This window comes from Chionomys nivalis, chromosome 17 (genome assembly GCF_950005125.1).
Source record: "Chionomys nivalis chromosome 17, mChiNiv1.1, whole genome shotgun sequence".
Taxonomy (NCBI): domain Eukaryota; kingdom Metazoa; phylum Chordata; class Mammalia; order Rodentia; family Cricetidae; genus Chionomys; species Chionomys nivalis.
In genome coordinates, this window is record NC_080102.1 from 54,622,577 (window position 1) to 54,647,647 (window position 25,071).

At 48.7% G+C, this 25,071-nt stretch overlaps 1 protein-coding gene across 1 annotated transcript in view; it reads right to left on the reverse strand.

Moving 5' to 3' along the window:
• Positions 1-2,188: 2,188 nt before the first annotated feature.
• Vdr (vitamin D receptor) overlaps positions 2,189-25,071 on the reverse strand; it is a 34,840-nt gene continuing 11,957 nt past the window's right edge. The window contains exons 3-9 of the mRNA XM_057792028.1: positions 24,754-24,884; positions 17,924-18,108; positions 17,592-17,703; positions 13,608-13,779; positions 5,672-5,823; positions 5,385-5,501; positions 2,189-4,240 (exon numbers count right to left, since the gene is read on the reverse strand). Of these exons, the coding sequence (XP_057648011.1) occupies positions 3,981-4,240; positions 5,385-5,501; positions 5,672-5,823; positions 13,608-13,779; positions 17,592-17,703; positions 17,924-18,108; positions 24,754-24,884 (1,129 nt within the window). The 3' untranslated portion in view covers positions 2,189-3,980. The remainder of the gene's footprint in view (positions 4,241-5,384; positions 5,502-5,671; positions 5,824-13,607; positions 13,780-17,591; positions 17,704-17,923; positions 18,109-24,753; positions 24,885-25,071) is intronic.

The following is a 25,071-nucleotide window of genomic DNA, read 5'->3' on the forward strand; positions in this document are numbered from 1 at the left end:
TTTCTCTCTCTCTCTCTCTCTCTCTCTCTCTCTCTCTCTCTCTCTCCTTTCTTTCTCTTTCTTTCTTTCTTTCTTTCTTTCTTTCTTTCTTTCTTTCTTTCTTTCTTTCTTTCTTTCTTTCTTTCTTTCTTTTATGAGACAGGATTTCTCTGTAGCTTTGGAGCCTGCCCTGGTACTAGCTCTTTTAGACCAGGTTGGCCTCGAACTCACAGAGATCCACCTGCCTCTGCCTCCCAAATGCTGGGATTAATGGTGTGTGCCACCACCGCCCAGCTGAGAAAAATCTATCTTGAAAAACCAGTAAATAAATAAAATAAAATAGAACTAAGTGGTTCAACAGTGAGGTATAGACCAAAAGCTTGGCGTGTGAGAATGGATCACTTTGGTCTGCTTTTTGTGTTTCCTGGATTGAGTCCTCATCCGGGCCATCTCTGAGAACACTGAGGATCTGTGAAGCTGTCACTCGGTTTCACACTCCCACAGGTGGGCCTGCCATAGGTAGCTACATGTTCCGTTCTCTAGGAAAACCCTCCAGCCTCTGTCCAGTTCCTCTCTCCGCTTCATTCCACTGGGACATCTTAGCTTGTGGCTTGAGATCTTTTCAGATGTTTCTGTAAATTAAGGGAAATCATGCCCCAGGTTTCTGAACCCACTTAAAAAAAATACGTGTGTGGGGCTTAGCAGTGCCATCTGCAGTTCTCAGAGCTGACTCCTTGGCTAAACATTCTTATTCACTATGCCTGTCTTCCTCTCCTGGGCCCCTAAGGAGTCGTATTTATGCACAGGGCTACTTGTAACACTCTGAGGCGCTGGCCTAACAGATGTCCCCAGTGTAAGGACTTTTACCAGTAGTCCCTTGGTTTCCCAGTGATGTTCTTTGGCAAGTGCCACACCTGACTGTGGCCAACACATTAGGCTAGATGCTTCTTCGGGAGCGAGCACTTTGTGACCCAGCACCTCCAGTTTCACCATCTCTGAATGGAAACTTCCCTCATGTCCTCCCTAGGACAGTAGCAAGACTACCCATCCTCTGTCACCGGGCTTAACTCCGTAGGGGCGGTAAAACATGGCAATTAATCAAAGGCTCCCAGAGCTGGCTGCCCAGGTCTGAACCTCACCTCTCCCTCACCACTAGTGTAGCTGTGGGCAGCCGACCCCCTGCACCGTGTGAGGGCAACTTTCACGGGTCCCTATGAAGAGCAAACAAGTTGGTTTTCACGAGGCCTTTATTTACAGCGGTGCTTGTCACAGAGGGAGCGCTGCTGTCTGGTACCCTCGGCAAAGCTTCTCATGGTTTATTTGACAAGATCTTAGAAAACATTTTTTTTCTCTATAGGAATCTCTTTGGAGGCTCTTTAGATGTCTAATGTCCACCAGATTTGTCATTTATGTCCACCATCACTGTTGGCCCGGCTTGGACTCCCAACTTTCCTCCTCTTAGGCAGCAGAAGGATTCTCCTATCTTGGGAAATCTTGCTGCTTTTCCGTTGTGGGGTCTGTCTGTTTGCCTTCATGTGTGGTAATACCTCTCAGAAGTGCGAGCTCTTTCAATGCCTACCTTCGTGCGCTCAGAATAAACAGACTAGACATGCTTCTTAACCTTTCTTGGCCGGTTTGGTTTCCTCCTGCTCCTAGGATTCCCTGTGGGCGCTGCCTCAGTGGTGGGTCCTTGGGCTGATTAACTGGCCTGCTCTGGAGGCCTGTGGAGTTTCGTGGAGAGGGCAGGAAAGGAAGAGGACAGAGGGGGAAGTTTTCCAAAGACCGACACATGTTATTGACAAGACAACAGTAGCACACAGGGCTGAAGTGGAGAGTCCAAAAGCCAGGCCTTTGCACGGGTGGGTGGGTTATTCTCCGGGGGAAGAAGGAAGTCCCAGATGTAGGTTTGCTCTAAAATCCAGGGCTTCCTCAAATCCTGGGCCATCTACCAGAGCAGTGGAAACAGGCTCGATATAAAACGGCCCAGGGCCATAGTTCAGAGTTTCTCCAGGCCTGGGGACGTTTCTGAGTAAACCCTGCTCTTCTCTAATGGCAGGTTCTGTTATAAAGGCGCTGAGGTCCTCAGCAAGTTTCAGACTTTCCCTCCCAGTGAACGGCGAGCTGGATCAGTGTGTCTGCAGCTAAAATCAAAAGTCTCTCTGTAGTTTTTAAAGCAGTAACAATAATCATCAGTGTACAATATTTTCACACACACACACACACACACATTGCTGATTCAGGTGCTGCCACCTCGGTGTTAGGACACAGTCTAGGTGGGGTCTAATTCTGAAAACAACCCTGATCTAAGAAATTTAAAATGAAACCTTCTGTATGCCATTCTGCAATCTGGGAATGTGGCCCCAGATGCTTTCCACTTGAATTCTGGGACATGCAGGGCAAGGTGGATACTAATCGTCCTTGCAGTGTTAAATCTGTCTTGTCCCAGGGTTTCCGGGGAATACAAAAAAAACGTAACTATGTTCCCACTGACCTGTATTGCTGCTTTCAATGTGGCCGTGTTTTCTAAATCAGGCATCCACCTAAGGACCTTCTATGAGTACCCTTATGAGAACCTCTTCTGTATGGGTCCCACACATCCATGATCAGAAAGGGCTGTACTTGGGGTGAGCGAGATCAGGGTTCCAAGCTCCTGGGCTGGGCTGCCACAGAAGAATGGAGTTTGAAGATGTGCACCTAGCCCATTGCCTGTCTGTTTCATAGGCCTCCCTTGACTTTGGGTGGTGGGTGCGAATCAGGGAACTGGTCCCATATCTTTGTACTCCACACGTTCTGATCACCCCTCTCTGTCTCCGGAGGTGAGGAGTGATCCTGTCTGGTTTTCTATCTGAATAGCAGGCTTGGAGCTCCACTCGGGGAGCTCTTGGTTTTCCCCCATCTCCTTCTAATAGGAAGAAAAGGTAGCTCCCCTAGGCAAGTGAGACACTGCTGCTCCAAATGGGGTTGACGGGGAAGCGGAGATGACTTGTGGACATTCTTGGTGAGTTCCCGGGAAGCCAGAGAAAAAGGGTCTTTTCTAGGTAGGTGGTAAGGCACTGGCAGGGTAAGGGGTGAAGACAGGGCTGGGGATCTTCTGAAAGTTGGGGACATTTGGTCCTGACACATGTGTAGGTAAGAGGAGCGGTTCCACTATCTCCAGGCTGAGGGACCCTCTACTTGATGACAAGGACAGAGGGGTCTCATTCATTGTCCTGCGGGAAGAAGAGGCTGGCTCTGTTCTTCTTTACTTGGCCTGTGTCCCATCCCCTGGGACCTATCCTTAGGTGCTTTCTAGGACAGTGGTTCTGGGATGGGGAAGAAGCCCCCTGGTCCAGAGGTCCTGGCCCTGGAGAATTCCCATGGCAAAACCTCATAGGTGGGAATTCTGGAGCTAGGGGAGTACTCATTGGTTAGTGTGGTAGTGTATTTGGTCATCTTGGCAGTGAACAAGTCCATGAGTATAAAACAAAAGAAGGAGGTCCTGGGATGGAATAGCACACACTGGCGGCAGGATGAGATGGGATGCAGGGGATTGTGTGGGTAGGTGGGTACCCTTTTTGGCAGGGGTAGGGAATTTCTCATTAGGCTCTGGGTAGGTGGGGCTGGAGTTGGGGGGAGGTACAGGTACCTGTCCCTGAGACATGGGCACATTTCTCCTGCCTGCCTCCCTTGACACAAGCAGTAGCCCCTTATAATGGGAGCATCCCCAGGCAGGGCTCTGCCTTCGGCCTCTGCCCTCTATGCCCGCTTGAGTTTCTTTGTCAAATGAGTAGCAGTCTCTCCTTAACTGAAGTCTCAAGGGACAGGGTCAACCTGTGGTCTGCAGGAAAGGGAGACAGGCTGGGCAGGGGAAAGGATGGGCCCGACAGACGTGGGCAATGGCAGAGGAAGGACTGAACTCCAGAAGGGGGCAGGAGGCACTGCTGGACTGCAACCTGCCCAGAGCCTGGGCACGGGGCCCTGGAGGAGCGGCCCCACCCAGGCACCGCTGCAGGCTACCCTGGTCAGGAGATCTCATTGCCAAACACCTCCAGCACAAGGGGTGTGAGCTTCATGCTATTCTCGGGCTGGAAGGAGATGGAGCGATACTGTTTGGAGTGTTCCTCATTGAGGCTTCTCAGGTCAGCCAGCTTCTGGATCATCTTAGCGTAGAGCTGGTGGCTGCCTGGCGGTGGGTGGCGGCAGCGGATATAGGTCTGCAGCGTGTTGGAGAGGCGGTCCTGAATGGCTTCAACCAGCTTGGCGTCTTGTACCCCAGGTCGGTCTGTGTCACAGGGGATGGAGAAAGACACAGGGACACTCAGATGCATTCCTTGCTTCTCGCTTTCACAGTCATCCATCCACATAGATACCCATGTCAGTGTTCACCCAATGACGTCCCACTGTATTTGGGACCTCACTCCTTTTGTCTCTAGGTTCAGTCTTTGGTATTCAGATCTTCCACACTGGCCTCTTCCCTCTGGCTGGAAGTCAGCTCTCGACTCTGCCTGCCTGACTGCTCGTCAGGGAACAGACTCAAAGCCCTTCCTGAAGAAGGCTGTCCTGATACCCCTTACCTCGCTGCTCCAGATCTACCTCAGGATCTCTCTTGTAGTATCACTTCATCTTCATATTCAAAACTCTCACCATAATGAAAATGAGTATATCCTAGCATTCATTTTCCCGCTAACCTTCTTGAGGGAAAAGTCTATCCTGTTTGCTGCGACGCCCTGAGCCTTGCCTAGTGCCTGGCCATAGTAAGCGCTCAGTAAATCATGACTGAGCATGTGAGTGAGTGAGTACATGTCAGCTGGGCACCAGGAGGGAAACCTATGCCTCTTCCCTGGACCTTCAGCCTAGGAGGTATTTTTGGGCACGGGCCACTAGTTTTCCCCTGTGCACACGTGGTCCAGGCTGAGCCGGCACTGTGTTCCTTGGACTTTATCACCGTTGTAACATCTCTAAGAGCACAACAACTCCTTCTCAGTCTTTTCCCACCTTGGGTCACAGCTCACAGCCTCCAAAGTCAAGTCAGGCAGAAGCATCCATTGCTCCACAAGGGTTTGTGCCCTGCCTCCGAAGAACCTCGGGTGACAGGAAAGTTCATCCCAGTTCAGACAAGAACAGAACCTGAGTACTGGCAACACCCAAGCCCTATGTGTGGCCTGTGGAACCCTGTTCATCTGGTTCCTCAAAGTCCTCTGAATTACCCTGGCCTCCATGGGACAAAGTCACATGTGTTGAAGGACTTCTCCACACGCCATATAGGCTATGCAAACCCAGCAAAGTGAGCGTTTCCTCATTTGCCTTTCTTGTTCCATGCTCTCTCAGGCTGCCCCACTGACTCGGGGGGTGGGGGGGGGGCTTTACCACGTGACGGTCCCCACCAAGCCCCAGGTCTCTCCGTTCCTCCCTGCTCGGCTCCATACCTGGGGAAACAATGCAAATGGCCATGAGCAGGACGTGTTCCTCCTCGTGTAAGTTCAGCTTCTTCAGCCCCACCTGGAACTTTATGAGGGGCTCAATCAGCTCCAGGGTGTGCCCAGCTGTGAGAGAGAGCGAGCAGCCAGCGTGAGAGCAGAAGCATCCACCCTGCCCGTCTCTCCCTGCTGTTGCCCGCTTTTCTTCCAGGTGCCTGGTCACAACCCCCAGAGTTCAGAGACTTTAGAGTCAGAGTCTGGGAACTGGGGAAAATAGAGGAGGAGTCTAACCGCACCTTTGGTGACGTCAGTGATATCATACTTGTAGTCCTGGGAGCCACAGTCCCAAGTCATGTCATCCATGGTGAAAGACTGGTTGGAGCGCAGCATGATAACCTCGATGGCGCTTGACTTGAGCAGGACAATCTGGTCGTCAGAGGTGAGATCCCTGTTGGGGAAGGCGGGAAGGAAGAAGTCAGGCAACCAGTAAAAATCTGCAAGTCACAGGCACCTGTTTAGTGTTTGGACAGGGATCTCCTGGAAAATAAAAGAGTGTGTCTGGGAGGCGAGAAGAGACCAAGGCTTTCCCAGTAGCTCAGTGGCCGATGGCAGAGGCTACTATGGTCAGGAGGAAGGGACAGCCACAGAAAGCTCCCTGTGTTGTGGTATGTACCACAGGTTTGCACAAGGCATTGGCAGAGTCACCATCAACACCTCTGCGTTTCCTTCCCAGTTGTCCATCTCTGTAGCAAGCTTAGCCACCTCTGTCTCCAGGACACATGTTGAGCAGTGACTTTACTCTTGCTCTCACTAGGATAGCTCTGGCTCAGAACGCCATGTAGAAGGAGCTGCGGGCAGGCCTGCTTTTCGTCCCGCCCAACTCTCGCATGGCTAGCTTTACACCTGAAATAGCAACACACAAATTGTATTCTTTTAAACACTGCCTGGCCCATTAGTTCCAGCCTCTTAATGGCTAATTCTCACATCTTGATTAACCCATTTCTGATAATCTGTGTAGCGCCACGAGGTGGTGGCTTACCGGGAAAGATTCTAGCCTACGTCCATCTTGGGCTGGAGCTTCATAGCATCTGCCTCACTGCCTTCTACCCAGCATCCTGTTCTGTTTACTCCACGTACCTAATTTTCTGTCCTATCAAAGGGCCAAGGCAATTTTTTTATTAACCAATGAAAGTAACACATAGACAGATGACCCTCCTCCATCAACGCCATTGGTTTTGTTCTTGGTCTGTGTGTCTGTGGTGGCCAGAGGCTGATGTCCAATGTTTTCTATTGAATGCTGTGTCTGGAGATCGGACCACTTGCAGAACCCAGAACTTGCTGCTTCAGATTGACTGCCTGGCTAGTGAGCCATAGGGAACCACTCTCCTCCCTTCCCTAGCACTGGGATCACAGAAGCACACTGCACATCTGGCTTTCATGTGCATGTTGAGGATCCGAACTCAGGTCCTGAAGCTTGCATAGCAGGCAGCTGATCTTCTGAACTGTCTCCTTTGCTGTGGTGGTTTAAATGAGGACAGCCCTCATAGGCTCATATATTTGAATGCTTAGTTACTAAAGAGTGGAGTTGTTTGGGAAGGATTAGGGGGTTTGACCTTGCTGGAGTAAGTGTGCTCAGGTTGGGGGACGTGTGTCACTGGGGTGGGTGGGCTTTGAGGTTTAAAGAGCCCAAACCAAACTCAGTGGTCCTCTCTCTGCCTGCTGCCTGTGGATCAGCATGGAAAAATCTCAGTTACTGCTGCAGCGCCATGCCTGTCTGCTTCCTGATCATGGACTAACCCTCCGAAACTGTAAGCCAGGCCCCAGTTAAAATGCAAGTGTTACGTTGGTCATTGAGTCTCTTCACAGCAATAGAACACCAAGACAATGGCTCTCTCCATGGTTTGTGCAAGGGCCTCCTACTAGAATCCCAGAGTCTCACATCTCTCATTAGTCTTTCCCATTGCTGCTACAGGGCAATGTCATTCTTGTGCATGAGAACCTCCCTTAGGATCAAGCCCAGACTCCACAGCTTGGCTCCGCTTTCCAGGCCTCTTTCCCATAACAAATGCCACCACCCCTCCGTTCTTGCGACACGTCAGCACTCTGCATTCAATTGCGATGCTCCCCTACACAGTGTGCCTTTGAGGATGCTCAGTTTCAGCTAGGAGCAGCTCTTCCTTTCAATTTTTTTTTATTGCATTAATTTATCTTGCGTGCATGAGCCACAGTGCATGGGTGGAGGTCAAAAAGGGTCACTTCAGAGAGTGTCTACTCTCCTTCTAGCAAGTGGGTCCCATGGATGGAGCTTGACAGCAAGAGCCTCTGCCTTTTGTATCATCTTGCCAGGTTCAGAAACACCTTCCTTTAAGTTTCCATCACGCCTTCTGGTCTCAAAACCAAGTGTGATCTCACATGGAGTCCCCCCTCCCAGCAGTCTGGCGGAATCAGCAGAGTGGGTTCTTTCTCTGTCACCAGTGCATACTGATGGTGCTCACTTTCCCCCTTCCCTTCCTGTGCTTGCCTCTGCCTTGCTTGTTTTGTGTTCTGGACTCCGGGGTTCTCCGTAGCCCAGGCTGGCGTTCTCTCTGCCTCCTGAGAGCTGGAATTACCACTCCCAGCACTAAGCTTTGTTTATACTTGAGAGCCAACACCATCTCTTAATTGCGCTATTGTTTCCCACAGAATCATCACTGAACCCTGAGTACAAGAGGATCAATAAACACGTTGATATGACAGGAAGCCAACCATTGCAGGCTTCTGAGTCAAGAACTGGGCTTGTCTGAGCAGTGGCAGAGAGACAGTTGATAGGCCAACCCACTTCTGGCTTTCCCTGCTTTCTTTTCCTGACTGTCTAGACGCCTCTGTAGGAGTCTTCTGTAGACAGGCTAAAATGTTTTCTGCAGCACTTAGTGTGTAAGTGCAGGACACGGACAATAGATGATGGGAAGTGGAAGGCTTCTACGGTTAGGCGGCAGGCCAAGGATCGGGACTGAGAAACTCCAGAGGTAGTCTAGGTGGGAGGTTCCCACTGGAGACTGCGTGGCCAGTTCTGCTCCAGCACACTTGATGAATGGTGGTGACGTGGCGGCTGCAGATTTCTCCAAGAGCCGAGCTCACAGCCTCTGGATCCAGCTGTGAGGATCCAGCTCCTACATCAATTGCCTCTTCTTCTATTGAGCTATAACCAATAGGGCCATATACTTGTGCAATGTCCTAATGGCACACAGAACCAGCAAACTTCTCTATTAGCTGTGAGGACCCCAAACCAGAGCTAATTGAAAGCTTTTATTTTAAAATTTCATTTATTATTATTATTATTATTATTTTGTGTGTGGTGGGGTGCATGTGTGCTATGGCATGCTTGTGGAGGTCAGGGAACAATTCTGAAGAATCAGTTTTCTCTCCTCTTCCTCCACCGTGGATTCTGGGAAATTTGATCTCAGGGCATCAGGCTTAGGCTGACAAGCACTTTCACCTGCTGAGCCACCTCACCAGTCCTGGCGTTTTTGCTTTTTAAATGGAACTACTGTGTCCTTCTTTTGTCCTTTTAATCTCCGAGAAATAGATTAACAACATGGTATCTAACTGTTCCTAAGTATAAATAATTACTCAATGCATGTCAAAACAGCAAATATCAACCAGCTGTAGTGATTCATGTCTATGATAACATTTAGCAGACTGTAGCTGGGGAGATGATTGTGCGTTTGAGTCCAGCCTGGGCTACATAGTAAGTTCCTAACATCCCTGAGCTTCAAAATGAGACTTGGTGTCAGAAACAAACAATCAAATGCTAACACCGACTCCATCTGAGTTTTAGCTCACTGTTAAATCTTTGGAAATTACAGAAAAAGTATAAAAGAAAATAAAAATTCTTAAAAAAAAACAGCTTAGTTCTCAGTAGGCTGTGTCAAGCTGCACCCCAGCTTTATACAAGACGTCTGGTTACTTCTCACTCCGGGTACTCCCTGTGTCTGTGAGGGGGGTCTGTGCTCTACTCAGAACAGGTGTCTGGAGGTGAGTGGTCATGCCTGCTGCTTTGAGGATCGGTGTTTACCAGACCGTCCACCTGCCGTGAGGAAAGCTACGACGGCCCCGCACTCTACCCACAGCGGAGAAATGCGGAGCCTTCTAAGATGGTTCCCAGGAAACTGGGAAGGGGGCTTGTTCTGCTAAAGCAAGTACCAGCCCAGGGCCTGGCCACGCGTCTTCTCTCCCAGCCTAGTCAGTCACTATTCACATCTGTGATCACGGCTAGGCACCCGAGGTGTGCCTTGGAACTAAGCTGCTGTCTGGCAGCCCCTCCCTGCCTGTCTTCCCACGGTGTCTCCAGCAGGTTTCCAGCAGAGTTCTTATCTCTGGGCAGCCTTTGCTTACATGCTTATCTCTTCTATCAGACATCCAGTCCCTGGAGGCCAGAGATGGTGTCCTAATCAACTTCCATCCCTCACAGTTTAGACAAGGAAGCTGCTGGGTGGAAAGATAACCTGGTTGTGCGGGAGAGGGCAAGGGAAGCCTCTAGGGCCTGTGACTGGAGGGCCCTGGAAATGGAAGAGACAGCAAGGCTGCAGGCGGTTAGCTCCTGAAGCTGGGTTTGGGCGGCTGTGGCCTTGTAGCCTCTTCCCTGGGTACCGCTGCCTGCGTGCTGACAGCCCTGGTAGCCACCACTGCTCCCGGCCATTTAGAAACTACTCCTGACCCTACCTCCTCCAGGTACTTCTGCAGTGCAGAGATGTTTGTGGGTGAGCTTCAGCAGAGGAGGGAGAGGAGGTATAAGGAAGGAGCAGAGCCAAGGGAACACCGCTGTGCTGTGCTTGCCTAGAAGAGCCCAGGAACTGCCGCCCTGGGCTGGTTCTGTGCCCATGCTGGAGTCTCATCCCAACCCTGGTCCCCTCACCCACACAGACATCTCATCCTGCCTTCCCCACCTGTCTCCCTCGCCTTCGGGCAGCAAGATCAAAGCTGCCAGGGACGTAACTACTGTTCTCAGGAAAACACAGCTCCTTGGTGTGGAAATCACAGACCCAGAGAGCTACTGGGTTGGCTCCCATCCAGGTATGGCACCCCTTCTGTCTAGTCAGGGTATCCATATTAGCACACTTCCAGAGCTCTGGCAAAGGCCTGGCCCATTTTTCTTATAAAATAATCTGCCGCCGGGCAGTGCTGGTGCACGCCTTTAATCCCAACACTCAGGAGGCAGAGGTAGGCAGATCTTTGTGAGTTCAAGGCCAGCCTGATCTACAAGAGCTGGTTCCAAGACAGGCTCTAAAGCTACAGAGAAACCCTGTCTTGAAAAACAAAAACAAAAACACAAAAAAAGAAAGAAAGAAAGGAAAAGAAAAACAAAAACAATAAACAACAACAACAACAACAAAAACAAAAAAAAAAACCAAAAACCACTCTGCTGAGCTGTCTCAGGCCATGCTGAAGAAAGAAGAGCCGACCTGAGGGTGTTCATCATCAATGTAACCCATTTTGCAGCAATACTTGGGTGGTTCTTGTGTCTGCTCATGCGTATCTCACTTTAGCTGTGACTACAAGGCTAGGCTAGTGAATCCCGTGGGGAAATGGAGCCCGAAAGGAAAGGAAAGGAAAGCAAAGGAAAGGAAAGCAAAGGAAAGGAAAGCAAAGGAAAGGAAAGGAAAGGAAAGGAAAAGAAAGAAAAGGAGTAGATCATCTCAGCCTTGGAGAGAGAAATGGAGGAGAGAAAGTAGTAATAAGAGCTAAATAATAAATAATAAGATATGGGGGCGGGGGACAGAAGCTGAGCTACTCAAGAAGGTGAAGTGTTAGGTGGTCTTGATGCATTTCTTTCTTTTTATGTATTCAGTGAAAGTTGCCTCTGCCTCCAAACACCAAACTTCAGCATATAGAGGGGGCTCAGGGGCCACCTGTTCAACCTTGCCCCTACTAGAGTGAGGAAAAATGAGATTGCTTCTCAGATTCAGGTGGAAGCCAGCTGCTGCCAGGACTTGGGTTCCTTGGGGTGTTTTGTTTTGTCTTGTTTCTAGTTGTTTACACAAAACAAGACTTTGGAAGGCACAGAGCTACCAAACAGCAGCATGCAGCACGGTAGAAGGAGTTGGAACTTGTACTAAACAAAATGTGTTGCCAGTTCCACCGCCAAACTCTGAGGGTGAAGCGGGCCTCATTCTATACAGGAGACCGGTGTGCCCACCTGGCTGACAGAAAAGTCCCTGGCCCTCTCAGCCACAGCTGAAGGTGCAGTGCGGTGGGGCGGGGAGGGGTTCTCAACACGGCCTCTCATGTTGCTCTTCCACATGTTAGCCACACTGACTCTGTCAGAGCTGATGAGAGCTATAGGGCAACACACAGGCAGCTGTCTCCTGGCGGAAACCAGCCTGGAGGTGCTGCGTTAGCTCCGTGGACTACCCCATTGAGAGGATGGTGCGGTAATTTCAACAATAACCAACTGCTTTCCTTCACAGGGAAAAGTTGACAAATCCACGAAAAACCCCTCATGTTAGGTTTTATCCAAAGGCAGTCAATGTTAAAGTCACTTGCAGCTCCCAGGACTCAGCACCAGACCCTAGTTCAGCACCTGCAAGCAGTCTGGCCTCAGTTATTGCTAGCATGGGAAGGGATGACAAGATTGCTTTGTGCTGACTGACTTCTTCCTGTTTCTTGACCATGTTATATACAGGCTATATGGAAATGTACCCAGTGAACTTTTGGAAACAATGAAGATATTGAATATTCATAAATACAAATCTAACTATATATATATAAATTAATTAAATATATATAAAATAATTAAATATATAATAAAATATATATTGACAATGTTGTATTGTTTTAAGAATATTTAAGGTGTGGTGGCACATGCCTTTAATCCCAGTACTTGGGAGGAAGATGCAGGCAGATCTCTGTGAGTTCGAGGTCTACAAAGTTAGTTCCAGTATAGCTAGGGCTGTTACACAGAGAAACCCTGTCTCAAAAAACAAAACGAAACAAAAAAGAATATTTAATACTGCATGGATATTCAGATATAAGTATTATACATGCCTATATATATACACGCACACACACATGTGTGTATGTGTGTGCATGTTCAAATATGCACAGATGTATGTGCCAGCATGTGTGTGGAGGCCAGAGATTGGCAATGGGCAACCTGCTTGATCTCTCATTACTTTATATATTGAGGCAAGGTCTCCCTGAGTCCTAGAGCTGGCTGATGTGACTAGTCTAGGTAGCCAACTTGCCCTGGGGATCCCCTCTCCCTCTAAATGCTGGGGTTACAGGACTACTAGTTACGCTAGCCTGGATTTTTTTTGCCTTTATTTTTATTTTATATGTATGAGTGTTTTGCCTGTGTATATCTGCATAGCATGTGAATGCAGTACTTGTGGAGGCCAGAAGAGGGTATTAGATGCCCTGGAACTGGAGTTACAGACAACTGTGGGCTACCATGTAGATACTGGGAATAGACTTGGGTCCTATGGACGAACAGCCAGTGCTTTTAACTGCTGAGCCAGCTCTCCGGTCCTGGCCTGGCTTTTTTATGTGAGTACTAAGGATCTGAACTCTGCTCTTCACGCTTGTACAAGTGCTCTTAACCCCTGAGCTATATCCCCAACTCCACATGTAATTATTATTAAAATAAATTTGACATGAGTGAGCAAAATCTGTATGAAGGAGTCTATAAGGCAGGACGCTTACTCTAGAACTCTCTGTCTCCACCTATTTGGTCATGTATGCCAGTGAACCTGTCTCCAGTTTTCTAAGATTCCTGAATTATTTCACAAGTCCGGAAGTCCTGACGTCATCCTCGCTGTCACTTCCTCCTGGCCTCGGAACTGGATGTGCAAGAACTTTCTAGGCTGAATCTAAAGGGTTCATGTGAGGACTAGTTTCGAGCCACAGGGCTCTAGTGGGAGCCAGGGGTAGAGAACTAGAGCTCCTTGGCCTGCTTCTGACACCCTAACAGGATCCTAGCTGGTCACGAAAGCTGGGTGGGATGTCATTTCATGGGATGTCATTTCATGGGATGTCATTTCATCATCCAGAAAGTGAGCAGTGGAGGTGCTCTCAGAACTGTCTCTCCACGCAATGCTAGGCAGCTATATGTGCTAAAGGGCTGTCCTGGCCTGGTCCTGAGGTCCTGTGGGGTACAGGCGCTCTGGGATGGGGGAAGCGGTAGAAGATTGCCGAGTATCATCTAGTTCCACCCAGAATTCTGACAGTCTCCCACACATTGCAAGAACGTCTTACTTGAATCCGGGGATCATCTTGGCAAAGCCAATGACCTTTTGGATGCTGTAGCTGACCAGGTCCGCCAGGTGGGGCAGCATGGAGAGCTGCGAGAGATCCAGGCTCACGGAGGGGTCATCAGAGTCCTCTTCATTCAGATCCAGGTTGGAAAAGTTGGACGGTTCCATCATGTCTGGGGGAGATGATGAAAAAGATGGAGCTACTTAAGGACACCCTGGCCAGGCCTTTCTGTGAGGACCCCATTGTTGACTCCATCGTGACTGCCTTTCCCAGGGTTGCTTTTCCTTCCTAGGTTCTCTCTGTGTCTCTCCCCATCTCTTATTTCAGTGTTTTGAGACAGTAAATCCAAGAAGCCAGAGACACTCGATGGGCGCGGGGGGAGAGGGGGTCCTTCTTAGCTATGATTTTGCAAAGTATGAAATCTTCCTAAGAACTCAATTAAAACTATAGGGCAAAAGGTCACTTCCTCAACCCATGAGGCAAAAAGTTCGTGTCTGTTATGATCAAGGAATTACAAGACAGAGACTATTTACATTTTCCAACTATACGTTGGAGACAAACATAAAGTCGATGCTGGTATTTGTAAAGTCTGAAGCGCTGAGGACGCTCTGTGCAGCGATGGGTGCAGCAGGACAGGTGAGGTTGTGCAGGGAATCTAAAGATATCTAAAACTAGGAGCAAAAAACCTTCAGTTTGGCCGGGCGGTGGTGGCGCACGCCTTTAATCCCAGCACTTGGGAGGCAGAGGCAGGCGGATCTCTGTGAGTTCGAGACCAGCCTGGTCTAAAAGAGCTAGTTCCAGGCCAGGCTCCAAAACCACAGAGAAACCCTGTCTCGAAAAACCAAAAAAACAAAACAAAAACCTTCAGTTGCCGAGTATGGCCATGTGTACCTGTAATACCAGCTCTCAAGAGGTGGAGACAAGAGGAGTGAGACAAGGTCTCACTATGTAGCTCTGGCTGGCCTAGAACTCACCATCTGCCTCTGCCTCTAGCACCTGAGTAGAGCGATTAAGGGTGTCTCCCCTGCCCCCCCCAGAGAGACAGAGATAGCTTATCATTATGTATGTAGTGATCCTACTTGCATGCATTCATTATAAGAAAAAAAATTGGAATAAGTATAAATATTTTTACCCAGGAGAAAAACTAAAAAACTAGGAACCAATACAGATATCCAATGGTTGGAGATTTTGATATGTTATATGTTATTATATTTCAGGACACTATTTCGTCTTTAAAAACTTTAGTCTTTGAAATTATTAGACCTTTTCATATCCCAATATCTGAGTTGGGAGTCTCAGAACCACCTGCTACTCTAGATTCAGGGGATCTGACACCTTCTTTTCTTATATGTCACCTGTATATACATGGAAGACTTTCTTTCCAACAAATAAACATATATAAAATGTGGGGATAAACTTCTTTTTAAAAATCCTTGTGACTCATAAAACAATTAGAGCAAAACAAGTTGCTTTAAGTATATAATACAAATCAAACACTGTTTCTTTAAAAATTTGTTATCTTGCATTTGGTTTAAAAAAGTTATTATTTCCTCACTCTGATGCAGACTTACAGGAAATCTTCAGTCATAGGAAACAAAATAATGCCTAAGTGATGTTAATCAATATAATTTTCTTTTTATAAGAGAATAGGATCCTTTTAGTAATTAAAACTCTTTATAAAGTTAAAACATCAGAAAGTTTTATGCAAATTTCTCCAATTATGGTGGATCAGCTCTCCTCACCCAATCCATTGTCTATTATCAGCAAAGGAGAGAAATCGTACACAGGATGACTGCTGGCCAGTGATTTCTTGTTATTTAATTTTGGTTAGTATCTTGTCATTCTTATTTAAGGAACTATGATATGTATTTGAAGGCCTGTCTTTGTGTCTTGTTTTGCCTATGATACCATCTATATTGTTGATTTTATTGATTATCATCTAAATTTATTCTTGTTTCTCTATAAAATGATAGATTTTCAAAAAAAAAAAACTTTAGTCTTAAGTTTTTAAAATTTTATCATTCGTGGGTGGTGGTGGTGCGTGCATGTGAGCACACTGCAGTTGCATGCAGAGGTTAGAGGACAATTTGTGGAGTTGTCTCCTTCCGTTTTACATGAGTTCCAGGGGTAAACTCAGGCTGTGGGGGCACAGCAAGTGCTTTGCCCACTGAGCCACTCTGTGGTCCTCAAGCCATTATCCTGATACATATTGAATGATATCTAGAAATTTTAGATGTAGTTATTCTATTTAACTTGTATGGCTGTTTTGCCTGTGTGTGTATATGTGTGCCACATGCATGCCTGGCGCTTGTGGAGGCTGGAAGAGGACATTGGAGGTCCTGGAAGTAGAGTTTCGGGCAGTTGTGAGCATCATGTGGGTGCTGGAAACCAAACTTGGGTTCTCTGCAAGAGCAACTGGTGTTCTGACCCAAGCGAGCTTTCCAGTCTCCATTGATATACGGCTAAGAGAAGAGAAACAAAGCATCAGGCTACACCACAAAGTTCCACTTCCGAAGGGAATTAGAAAGACATGTCCAGGTGACCAGTCTCTTCCTCCGAGCAGCAGGGGCGAAGATCATGCTATACAACCAAATGTATTCATCTCTATTTTCTAAGTATCAGTGGTGAATGAGTTTGACTTTCGTATAGTAACTTTTTTTTTTAAAGATTTATTTATTTATTATGTATACAGTATTGTCAGTATTCTGTTTGCATGTGTGCCTGCAGGCCAGAAGAGGGCACCAGATCTCCCTACGGATGGTTGTGAGCCACCATGTGGTTGCTGGGAATTGAACTCAGGTCCTCTGGAAGAGCAGTCAGTGCTCTTAACCACTGAGCCATCTCTCCAGCCCCGTATAGTAACTTTTAAATGGTCTCATTCTACCTTTCTGAACATAAGGACCTTGTAAGGACCTTGGAGCAATGAACTTATGAAAAGTTTAAAATCACCAGCACCCAGGAGGCAGAGGCAGGTGATTTTCTCTGAGTTCCAGGCCAGCCTGGTCTACATAGCAAGCTCCAAGACAGCCAATGTTACATAGTAAGACCCTGCTTCAAAGTAAAATAAAAAAAAAATAATAAAACTACCTAAAGGACATAAGTGATTATTAAAAGCTGAAGTACTACTTGTCCCTAACTGGGACAATGACTATGTTGTCAGATGGAAAGCAGAATGAATACTTGGGGTGGGGGTGGGGAATCCCAGTGGGGAAAGGGGAGGGAGCGCCAGCTACAAGTCACGCCCAGTGCTTTTCTCTTAAGTCTGACCGCCTCTCTCCTTTCACTTCCGGTGGGTAGGCACTGTCCGTGCTGTTATCTCAGAGCACTCGGCACTAGCACCCCGTCTCAGTCTGTGCACGGGGGTGTGGAAGAGTCTGGAGCTCTTGTGTCTGAAGGCTAGAGTTACCCAGGAGGTGTGTGCACGTGGTGGTGGGGGTTCCATCCCTACCTTCTTCCAGGCCCTGAGAGAAGAACACCAGAACTGGGTGAGAAATAGAGGCAGAGAGGACAGGGCACCATGAGATAGGGATGGATGGGGCAGGAATGTATATGAGAGCCCAAAGAGAGAAGTACAGCATCCCAGACTCTGAGGAGTTGAAGGCGACAGGTTGTCAGAGGTCACAGTGCTTGGTTCCCCCAGTGCTCAGGCTAGGGCCCTTCCCGCATCAGACCTCATCTTCCTACATCAATTCCACCTTTCAAAGAGTCTAGGACTAAAACATTGGGTAGTGACCTCCAGGTCATTCCAGGGAGGAAGTCAAGGATAGAGCTTGGCTCAGAGGCTGAGCTTGGACCCAGATTTGTACAGCCAGAACCCCAGCTTGGCTCTTCCCAGCATGCATCTTGCTCAAGACGGCCCTTCTTTCACAGTCCCACGTCCCACTCACAGTATGCAAATGGGAGATTTCTGTCTCTTCCCCCTACAGCCTAAGGGCCACGAGGTGGATACTTTCCCCCAGTTTGCTTGGTGGAAGGGCTTCTTACCTAGTGAGGTGGTGTACAGATCGGAGCTGGAGGAGGAGGAGGACACCCCGGAGAAGCCGAATGTGGGCCTTTCAGGATAGCTCTCCTCACTCCCTTCCGTACGAACCGGAGGCTGGAAGGCAAAGATGAATTCTCAGAGGTCTCTATTTGGGGGTCACTCTCCTGCCTCTGAGAGCAACAGCTTCAGGGAAGGTCTGCGAGGGGAAGGGCTTACGGGGGCAGCACAGTCTCCATTCTTTCCCAGCTCCCTGACCCCCAATTCCTGCTCCCCACGCCTAGGCTGTCTCTGATTCTCCACTACCCCGGCTCAATACCTGGACCAGCGGACGTACCCGGAAATCCCTGAAGTAAGCATAGGTGGGGTCATAGGTCTTGTGGTGGGCCTCCAGGAGGATGGCTATGATGCGTTGCTGTTCCTCCGATAACTTCGGCCTCAGACTGTCCTTCAAGGCTTCTTCCTCTTTTCTCTTCATGATCATCTCCCGCTTACGCTGCACCTCCTCGTCTGTTAGAATGACTGTGGGGGCGAGAAAAGGAACCCAAGGGATGGCCCAAAATTCCTTCTGGAACCCTTCCTCCACAGGTAAAGGGCTGGCATGGGAGGGGCTGGTCCATGGGACCCAGCCATCATGTTAACTCCAATGCCGTGACGTGGAAGAAACTGGATTTTCTACGGTGAAAAGGCAGATGCACGTGGGAGGAGTGGAGGTTTGTCTGGCAACAGGAAGTCCATATTCTCAAGGATAAGATGTGGGACCTTGGGAAAACGGTGGGCTTTCTGGCTTCATAAAAAATGAGCAGTTTGAAGCCTCTGGTCTCGAGAGCACCACCCGCCCCAAGCTCCCTGCTTTGAGAACTGGATGTGACTGGCACAGTTACATGCTAGTTCTTGCTCATGCCTCACGCTCCACGGCTGTGTGGGCCTTTCCTTTCCTTCTTCGTGGAAGCTAGGGAATGCTGAGAAGAACCCCTTGAAGAGGCCATTTCCACATTCTCATTTCCTGACATGGAACTCAGCCGCCCGCTCCACTCTAAACAACGCGAGAGTCTCTGTTCTTTTGCCCCTCTGCATAACAACATCTCGGTCTTTGAACCTGGTTATGCTTGGGACCTCTGCTCAAGGAATGTTTTGAGACCTCTTGGAAATCTCTGAAGACTGGAACCTGATAGCTGGGGCCTGGGGCGCTCCTTATAGTTGGCAGTAGATGACTGGTCATGGGGGAGATTTTGTCACCTGCAGGCTGGTACAGGGGCGTCTCAGTGACCCCTGCCACCCTGTGTTGGGGCAGCTGCCTGCAAGGACAGCTTGGGAGCAGGGATGCCTGGCACAACAGTCAGGCAAACAGACTGCCTGGCCAGGGCTTGCAGAGCTCTGATAGTAGGAGTGGGCACTAGGGGCCTCAGCCTGTACCTACTTGTTCTATGCTCAAGCTGCCAGGGCTGCCAGGGCATCTGCCCACAGAAGTGTGGAGTTTCACAAGAGCTGGGGAAGGAACCAGAACCAGAGAGTAAATGGGTTCTGGGCTTCAAGAGAAGTCCATTGACCTGAGCCTGTCGTGAAGGGAAGGGATGAGAGAAGTCAGTGGGGGTGAGGAAGTACCGATGGGAGGCAGGGATGGAGAATCAGAGCCACAGGCATAGCAGGAAAGGGAAATCTTAGAGAAAGATGGTGCCTTCTTCCCACAACCAAGGTGCACAGCCCAAAGAACAGTGCTGGAAGGAAGCCACGCCCAGGTGGTGACTCATTCGCCCAAAGAGCTGCCAACCCTCCTCTTACAGAGGTTGTCTTTCTGCTCAGCCCCTAGGAGGTCAGGCGGGGTTGGGGGCAAAGGAGCTAGGAGCATCCCAAGAAAGGTAGGGCCAAGGAAAGGCCTGTGGAGCCAGGGCCAGGTGTCCCGTCTCTCCTGCCCCTGTGAAGGGTGGGCAGAGTGAGAGAAGGAAGCTCAGGAGGCAGGGCTCTTCCTGCCTCACTGTGGGCGTCCACGGGCATGTTGATCAGCCTGGCACATTTTGGTAGCCCTCCCAGGATTCCGTGGTGTTATTCTCCTACTTAGGAGCTTCTGCATCTTTCCTGCTTGCCAGGACCAAATCAAAGGCAAGGCCTTTCATGATCTGGCTCAACTCTTTCCAGCCTCATTCCTCCTCAGCATCCTTGGACGCGGTTTCTGTTCTAGGCACGTCAGCGATGCCGAGCCGTAAACACAACCTGTTTACACTTGTGCTGGATGTCCGTCCCTGCGTCTTCTCCTCCTGACACCTACACACAGACTCGTCTTCCCTCAGTGGCTAGCTTCTGATCTCTTTTCCACAAAGCCTTTCTTGATTGCCCTGATCTGCTCTGAGCTCTCGTTCTCATTTTCATGCATAACTCGTGTTTTCCACACGCACTGGCACCTGAGTCTCCCACTCTTCGAGACTCATAGCTGACGCAGGTTTTAATAACTGTTGACCGAGAGACTTGAGAGACTCAAGGCCTCCTTTCCTAGCACACAGGATGCCCAAGGACAGGGGCTACGGCTTACAATTCTGTGTTCCCTCACAGAGGTCAGTCGGGGGATTCCTGCCATGGAGTGTGACACCAGCTATCAAGAACATCAGCACAGAGTGTGTCTTCTCTGTAAGTCATTTTCATGGGCACCGAGAGGCCTGCACCAGGCTGTCTGCATTCTAGTGTCTGGTATAGCTCTCAAAGCACACAGGTGAGTAACCCACCGAAGCCGACCTCTTTTATTTAAATAATTGTGATTGAAATGCTTCTAAGACAGACTGATCAGTCAGGGACCACCCAAACAACACAAGCTTTTCTCAGATGGTGCCTTCAGACTCTGCAAGCTCAGGAAAAACTCCAGAACTGTACGCTTTTTGTGTGGGGGTGTCTTTGTGTGATTTGGCACAGCTTCTGTCAATACCTCTGCCAAGTTATGTGTTGTCTGTGGTTTTGGTGCTTGTTTCTAGAGGCATGGCTTTCTTGCTCTTTGAAATTTATTTATTTATTTATTTATTAATTTTAGGAGTGTTTTGCCTGCATTGTGTACCATATGAATACCTGGTGTGTGCAAAGGCCAGAAGAGGGCATCGGATCCCCTGGGACTGGAACTACGCATGTTTCTGGTGCTGGGAATCAAACCCAGATCTTCTGGAAGAGCATACAGTGCTCTTACCCCTGAGCCATGGCTCCAGCCCTACCTGTCGTTTGTTTGGCTCTTTCTTTCTTTCTTTCTTTCTTTCTTTCTTTCTTTCTTTCTTTCTTTCTTTCTTTCCTTCCTTCCTTCCTTCCTTCCTTCCTTCCTTTCTTTCTTTTTCTTTTTTGACAGGGTCTCACTATGTATCTCTGGATATTCCAGTACTTGCTATGTAGACCAGGCTGGTCTCAAACTCAGAGATCCATCTGCTTCTACCCCCAAGTGCTGGGTAAGTACCACCACATCCAGCCTTAAGATTACTTTTGAACTTTTGGGACCTAGAATTTCTGGTGATCAAGTTTGGCATCATAAGAAGATAAGATTAATGGGTGACTTAATTGGTTTTTAAATGTACGAAGCATTATTATAACTACTTTTTTGGGCCTGGCAGTGGTGGCACATGCCTTTGATTCCAGCACTTGGGAAGCAGAGGTGGGAGGATCTCTGTGAGTTTGAGGCCAGCCTGGTCAACAAAGCAGGTTCTAAGGCAGTCAGAGCTGTTACACAGAGAAACCTGTCTCAAAAAAACAAAAATAAAGAGGTCCTTTTGCACATTGGCTCACTAAAACAATCTTTTAATGTAAAATATCATCATTATTCCCATTTTGTAGAGGAAACAGAGGCCCAGAGAGGTTGTGTAGTTTGCTCAGGGTAACACAGCTAACAACAGAAGAGCCAGCATTCAGACTTGGGCAGTCTGGTTCTGGGATGAATGGTCATGCCCACAAGTCCATCTGTCTCTGATTGTATTGAGCTGTAACTGATCAATAGGACGCTGTCTCTTAGACATGGAGTCCGGACATAAACTGTCCCAAGTAAAGCTACAGTGTGAACAACTAAACAAAGTTCGTCAGTGATTTACTTGAAAAAGACAAAGAAGATTCAAAATTAACTTCAGAGACAAGCAGCGTAGGTCAGTAGGAAAAGTCACAGTGAGTAGAGTGCTTGCTTGCCAAGCTCACGACTTGACCTTAATCTTCGGGCCCGCCTTGTGGAAGGAGAGAACTGACTCCCACAAGCTGCCCTCTGACCTTCACATGTGAGCTATGACACACGCCCCAGCCTAAATAAATAAACAAATAATTTAAAGTTCAGCATCAACCTTTACCACCTCTCTTCCCAACTGCTTGCACTGAATAGCAGTCGTGGCCTCTCTGCTCAGGACTGGTGAAATCAGACTCGCTGGTCGCTGTCCAGAGCCTCCAGGAAGGAACACTCATGAGGGACAACCATACCTCATTCACATATTCACATACACTGCTGTGATTTGTGAAATAATTAGTTCAAAGGGCTTATTAACCTCTTAGGAATTTTAAAAATAATTTTCTTGGTGAATCGATACTTAGATGCTACTACTACAGGTCAGATGACAAGGCTATGAGATGCAGCCAGCAGCTGGTAACTGGGTTCTGGGGAACTCTGCAATGAATGAGATTGAACGTCAGTAGTTGGCTTTGGTAGCCTGTACAGCCCCAGAGTCACTTTCTCCACGTCCTTGCAAATCTCTTGGGGGAAACAAGTAGTTTGGCATAAGTAATTTGCATATAAAATGTTTCTTGTCCAACAAAGCCTAGACTTGAGTTGGAAAGCCAAGATCTGCAAACATCTTCAGCTTTAAAACGTGAAGACATCACTAGTGACCTCAGAACACCAAGGGAGAGAATGTAACTCTTCCCCTCAAATGAATGACTCAAACAATATCAGATTTAGGCTGTTTACTGATCTCTATAGATTGATGAAGATCTAGAAGAAGTATGTGGAGAGCTGATATTTACTTAACACATTTACTGAGCGCCTCCTATGATCCAGGTGCTATGCAAACCTAAGGAAACTGGGAGGAAAGATACACATCTGTGAAAACATTGAAGTTATCACAAGGGGGTTGTTCTGTGCAGGACAGATGTAGCGCAATGTAAGAACTCAACTCCACAGTCAAGACCTTGAAGCAGAGGGTTGAGGCCAGCCTGGGCTTGCATAGCAAGACCCTACATCAAAAACAACAAGAATAAGAAACAAACTTCAAATATGAACCACCCAGGACTTGAGAACAGAGGAAAGGACTCTTTAGAGGGACAAAGCTCTCATCAGTCTGTTTATTCCTTCGGGGTCCATGCAGAGTGTGGAGATGGAATAAGTGCTGACTCACTGGGAGTGCCTATAGGGTTCCCCTCTATGGAGCCCGTAGGCCAGACCTAGGGCAGAATAGATGCAGATAGCATGCTAGGTCAGAGGCATAACAGGTTCATTCTCTTTGACTTTTCTTATTTGCTAAAAAAAGTAATATTCACATGCTTAGGGGTTGCTAGAATTTAGGAAGAAAACGTGTATTCTCTGTGCAGAATTTGGCACCAGCAGGTTGTCAACAGGCACTGGTTCCTGCATTTGTCACCTTTCCATAATCCTCCCCTCCTGGCTTTCCTATGAAGGTCAGCTCCCTGCTCCGACTAGAAGGAAGACTGAGTAGTTCCTAGTCTCTTCCTAGTAGTCTGAAAATAGTGAGATACTTGATTGTCTCTGAGAGGAGAGGAGAGGCCACTGGGGACAAAAGCCACTGCAGGGGTCGGCTCTGGAGGGTTATAAGGCAGGGACTTAAGCCTGGACGTGTGAAGCTGGGTGACCCAAAACAGGAATTGCATCTCTTGGGACCAAGCTTCCCTCCAGAGCAGTGAGAGGTGGTTCCATTCTAGTTGGAGCTCTGCTTGCTCCCTCTTCTCATTTCTCAGCTCTGCACAGTTTCCCTCTGGGAGAACCAGGATAAGAGCAAGACAAAGCTTGTGAGACACCACAGAGGACCAAGATGAGACCCAAAGCTGCTTTGGAGGAGACCAGCTCTTGGATGGATAGATATTGCACCATCGTGTAATATCATGTATGGGGGCGATCTTAATTCAGCACCTCATTGAGGGCTGGTGCGCTCCTTGTGGGGCTCTTGTGTGTTCTAGAATGGGATCTGAGCTGAGTTGTAGTCCCAGATCACCAACCAGCTTGCTTTTGGATTTCAGTCCTGACGTATTGTCCTTTCTAGGTCTGAGAGGGTCTCTAAGTGTAAGCAATGTGTCTTATTGAATCCCAGCAATGGAACTCACAGCCGTTCTTGGATGGCAGAAACCTTAGGACCCTAAGGAACCTTAACAAAGAGGCATCGTGTTCCACAGAGGCAGGGCACTCCTGTGTGCTCACAGAACAGGCCCCATTAAGAATGTCTGAGAACACCTCGCCAGCCTTGGGCCTCCGCGTCTCACTCTCCAGTACAAACACAGGAGGCGGGGTGGGGCGGCGACTAGGTTGCACCATGGCATGCCTAGACCTGCACATTCCTGTGGTGTGAGCAGCAACCAAGTCTGGAAACTCCTTCCAGGGCTGCCCGTGTTGGCCAGGAGCTGGGATCAGGATTGAGGAGTCTTGGTGAAGGCCCTAGAAGGAGGCCAAGGTGACTCTCTGCCTCTCCTTTGACCACCAGTGCATTTTATGTCCCTCATGAAAGACCCTTGCTTCCTGAGACCTTCTGTTCTAGGACTTGTGTCCATTCCTGACTTGTCTTCCTGGTTCTTCTCCTTTGCCCCTTTCCTCACACTTCCATAGCCCAGGCTTCCCAGGGTGACTGCAAACCCTCAGCTTGGCAGGGCAACGGCTCTGTTCTAGAGCCAGGGTTTGGGCTCTGGGTGTAAATGCTGGCGGCACTGTGCGAAGGGAGGGGGTGAGGGTGGGGCTTCTGTGAGGACCCAGTGCCCATGCTCTAGTCCAGGAGGTCCAGATGAACCCTTCCCAGCATTTGCTGAATTATATGGGTTCCTTCTTTAAGCACACCCCCTTGATATACTCCAAACTGAAGCCTCAACAGCGTTGCTTCACCCACACCCGTGTCCCTGGCTCAGGATCTGGAAGAAGCAGACCTCGGTGGAGGAACCTGCGTGACAGTGACTGCAGCCATTGTGTGATGGCAGCTTAGCCCTCACTCCCACATGTCCCTGGTCACTCACATTCCTTCATCATGCCAATGTCCACACAGCGTTTGAGCCGGCAGGCCTGGCAGTGACGGCGGTTGTCCTTGGTGATTCGGCAATCTCCGTTGAAGGGACAGGTGAACAGTGCCTTCCTCTTCATGCTCCGCCTGCCGAAAGAGCACAACTCCGCACTGAGTCACTGGCCTGGCTCCTTCGCCCTGCCTGAGAACAGCCTTCAGGGGCTGTCACTATGGAGACCTGGCCACAAGGCCCTCAGATGCCCATTTTCTATTCCCTTGGGCCACTCTCAGTGACCCTGAGCCCTGCCCTGAGTTAGGTATACCAACCAAAGGC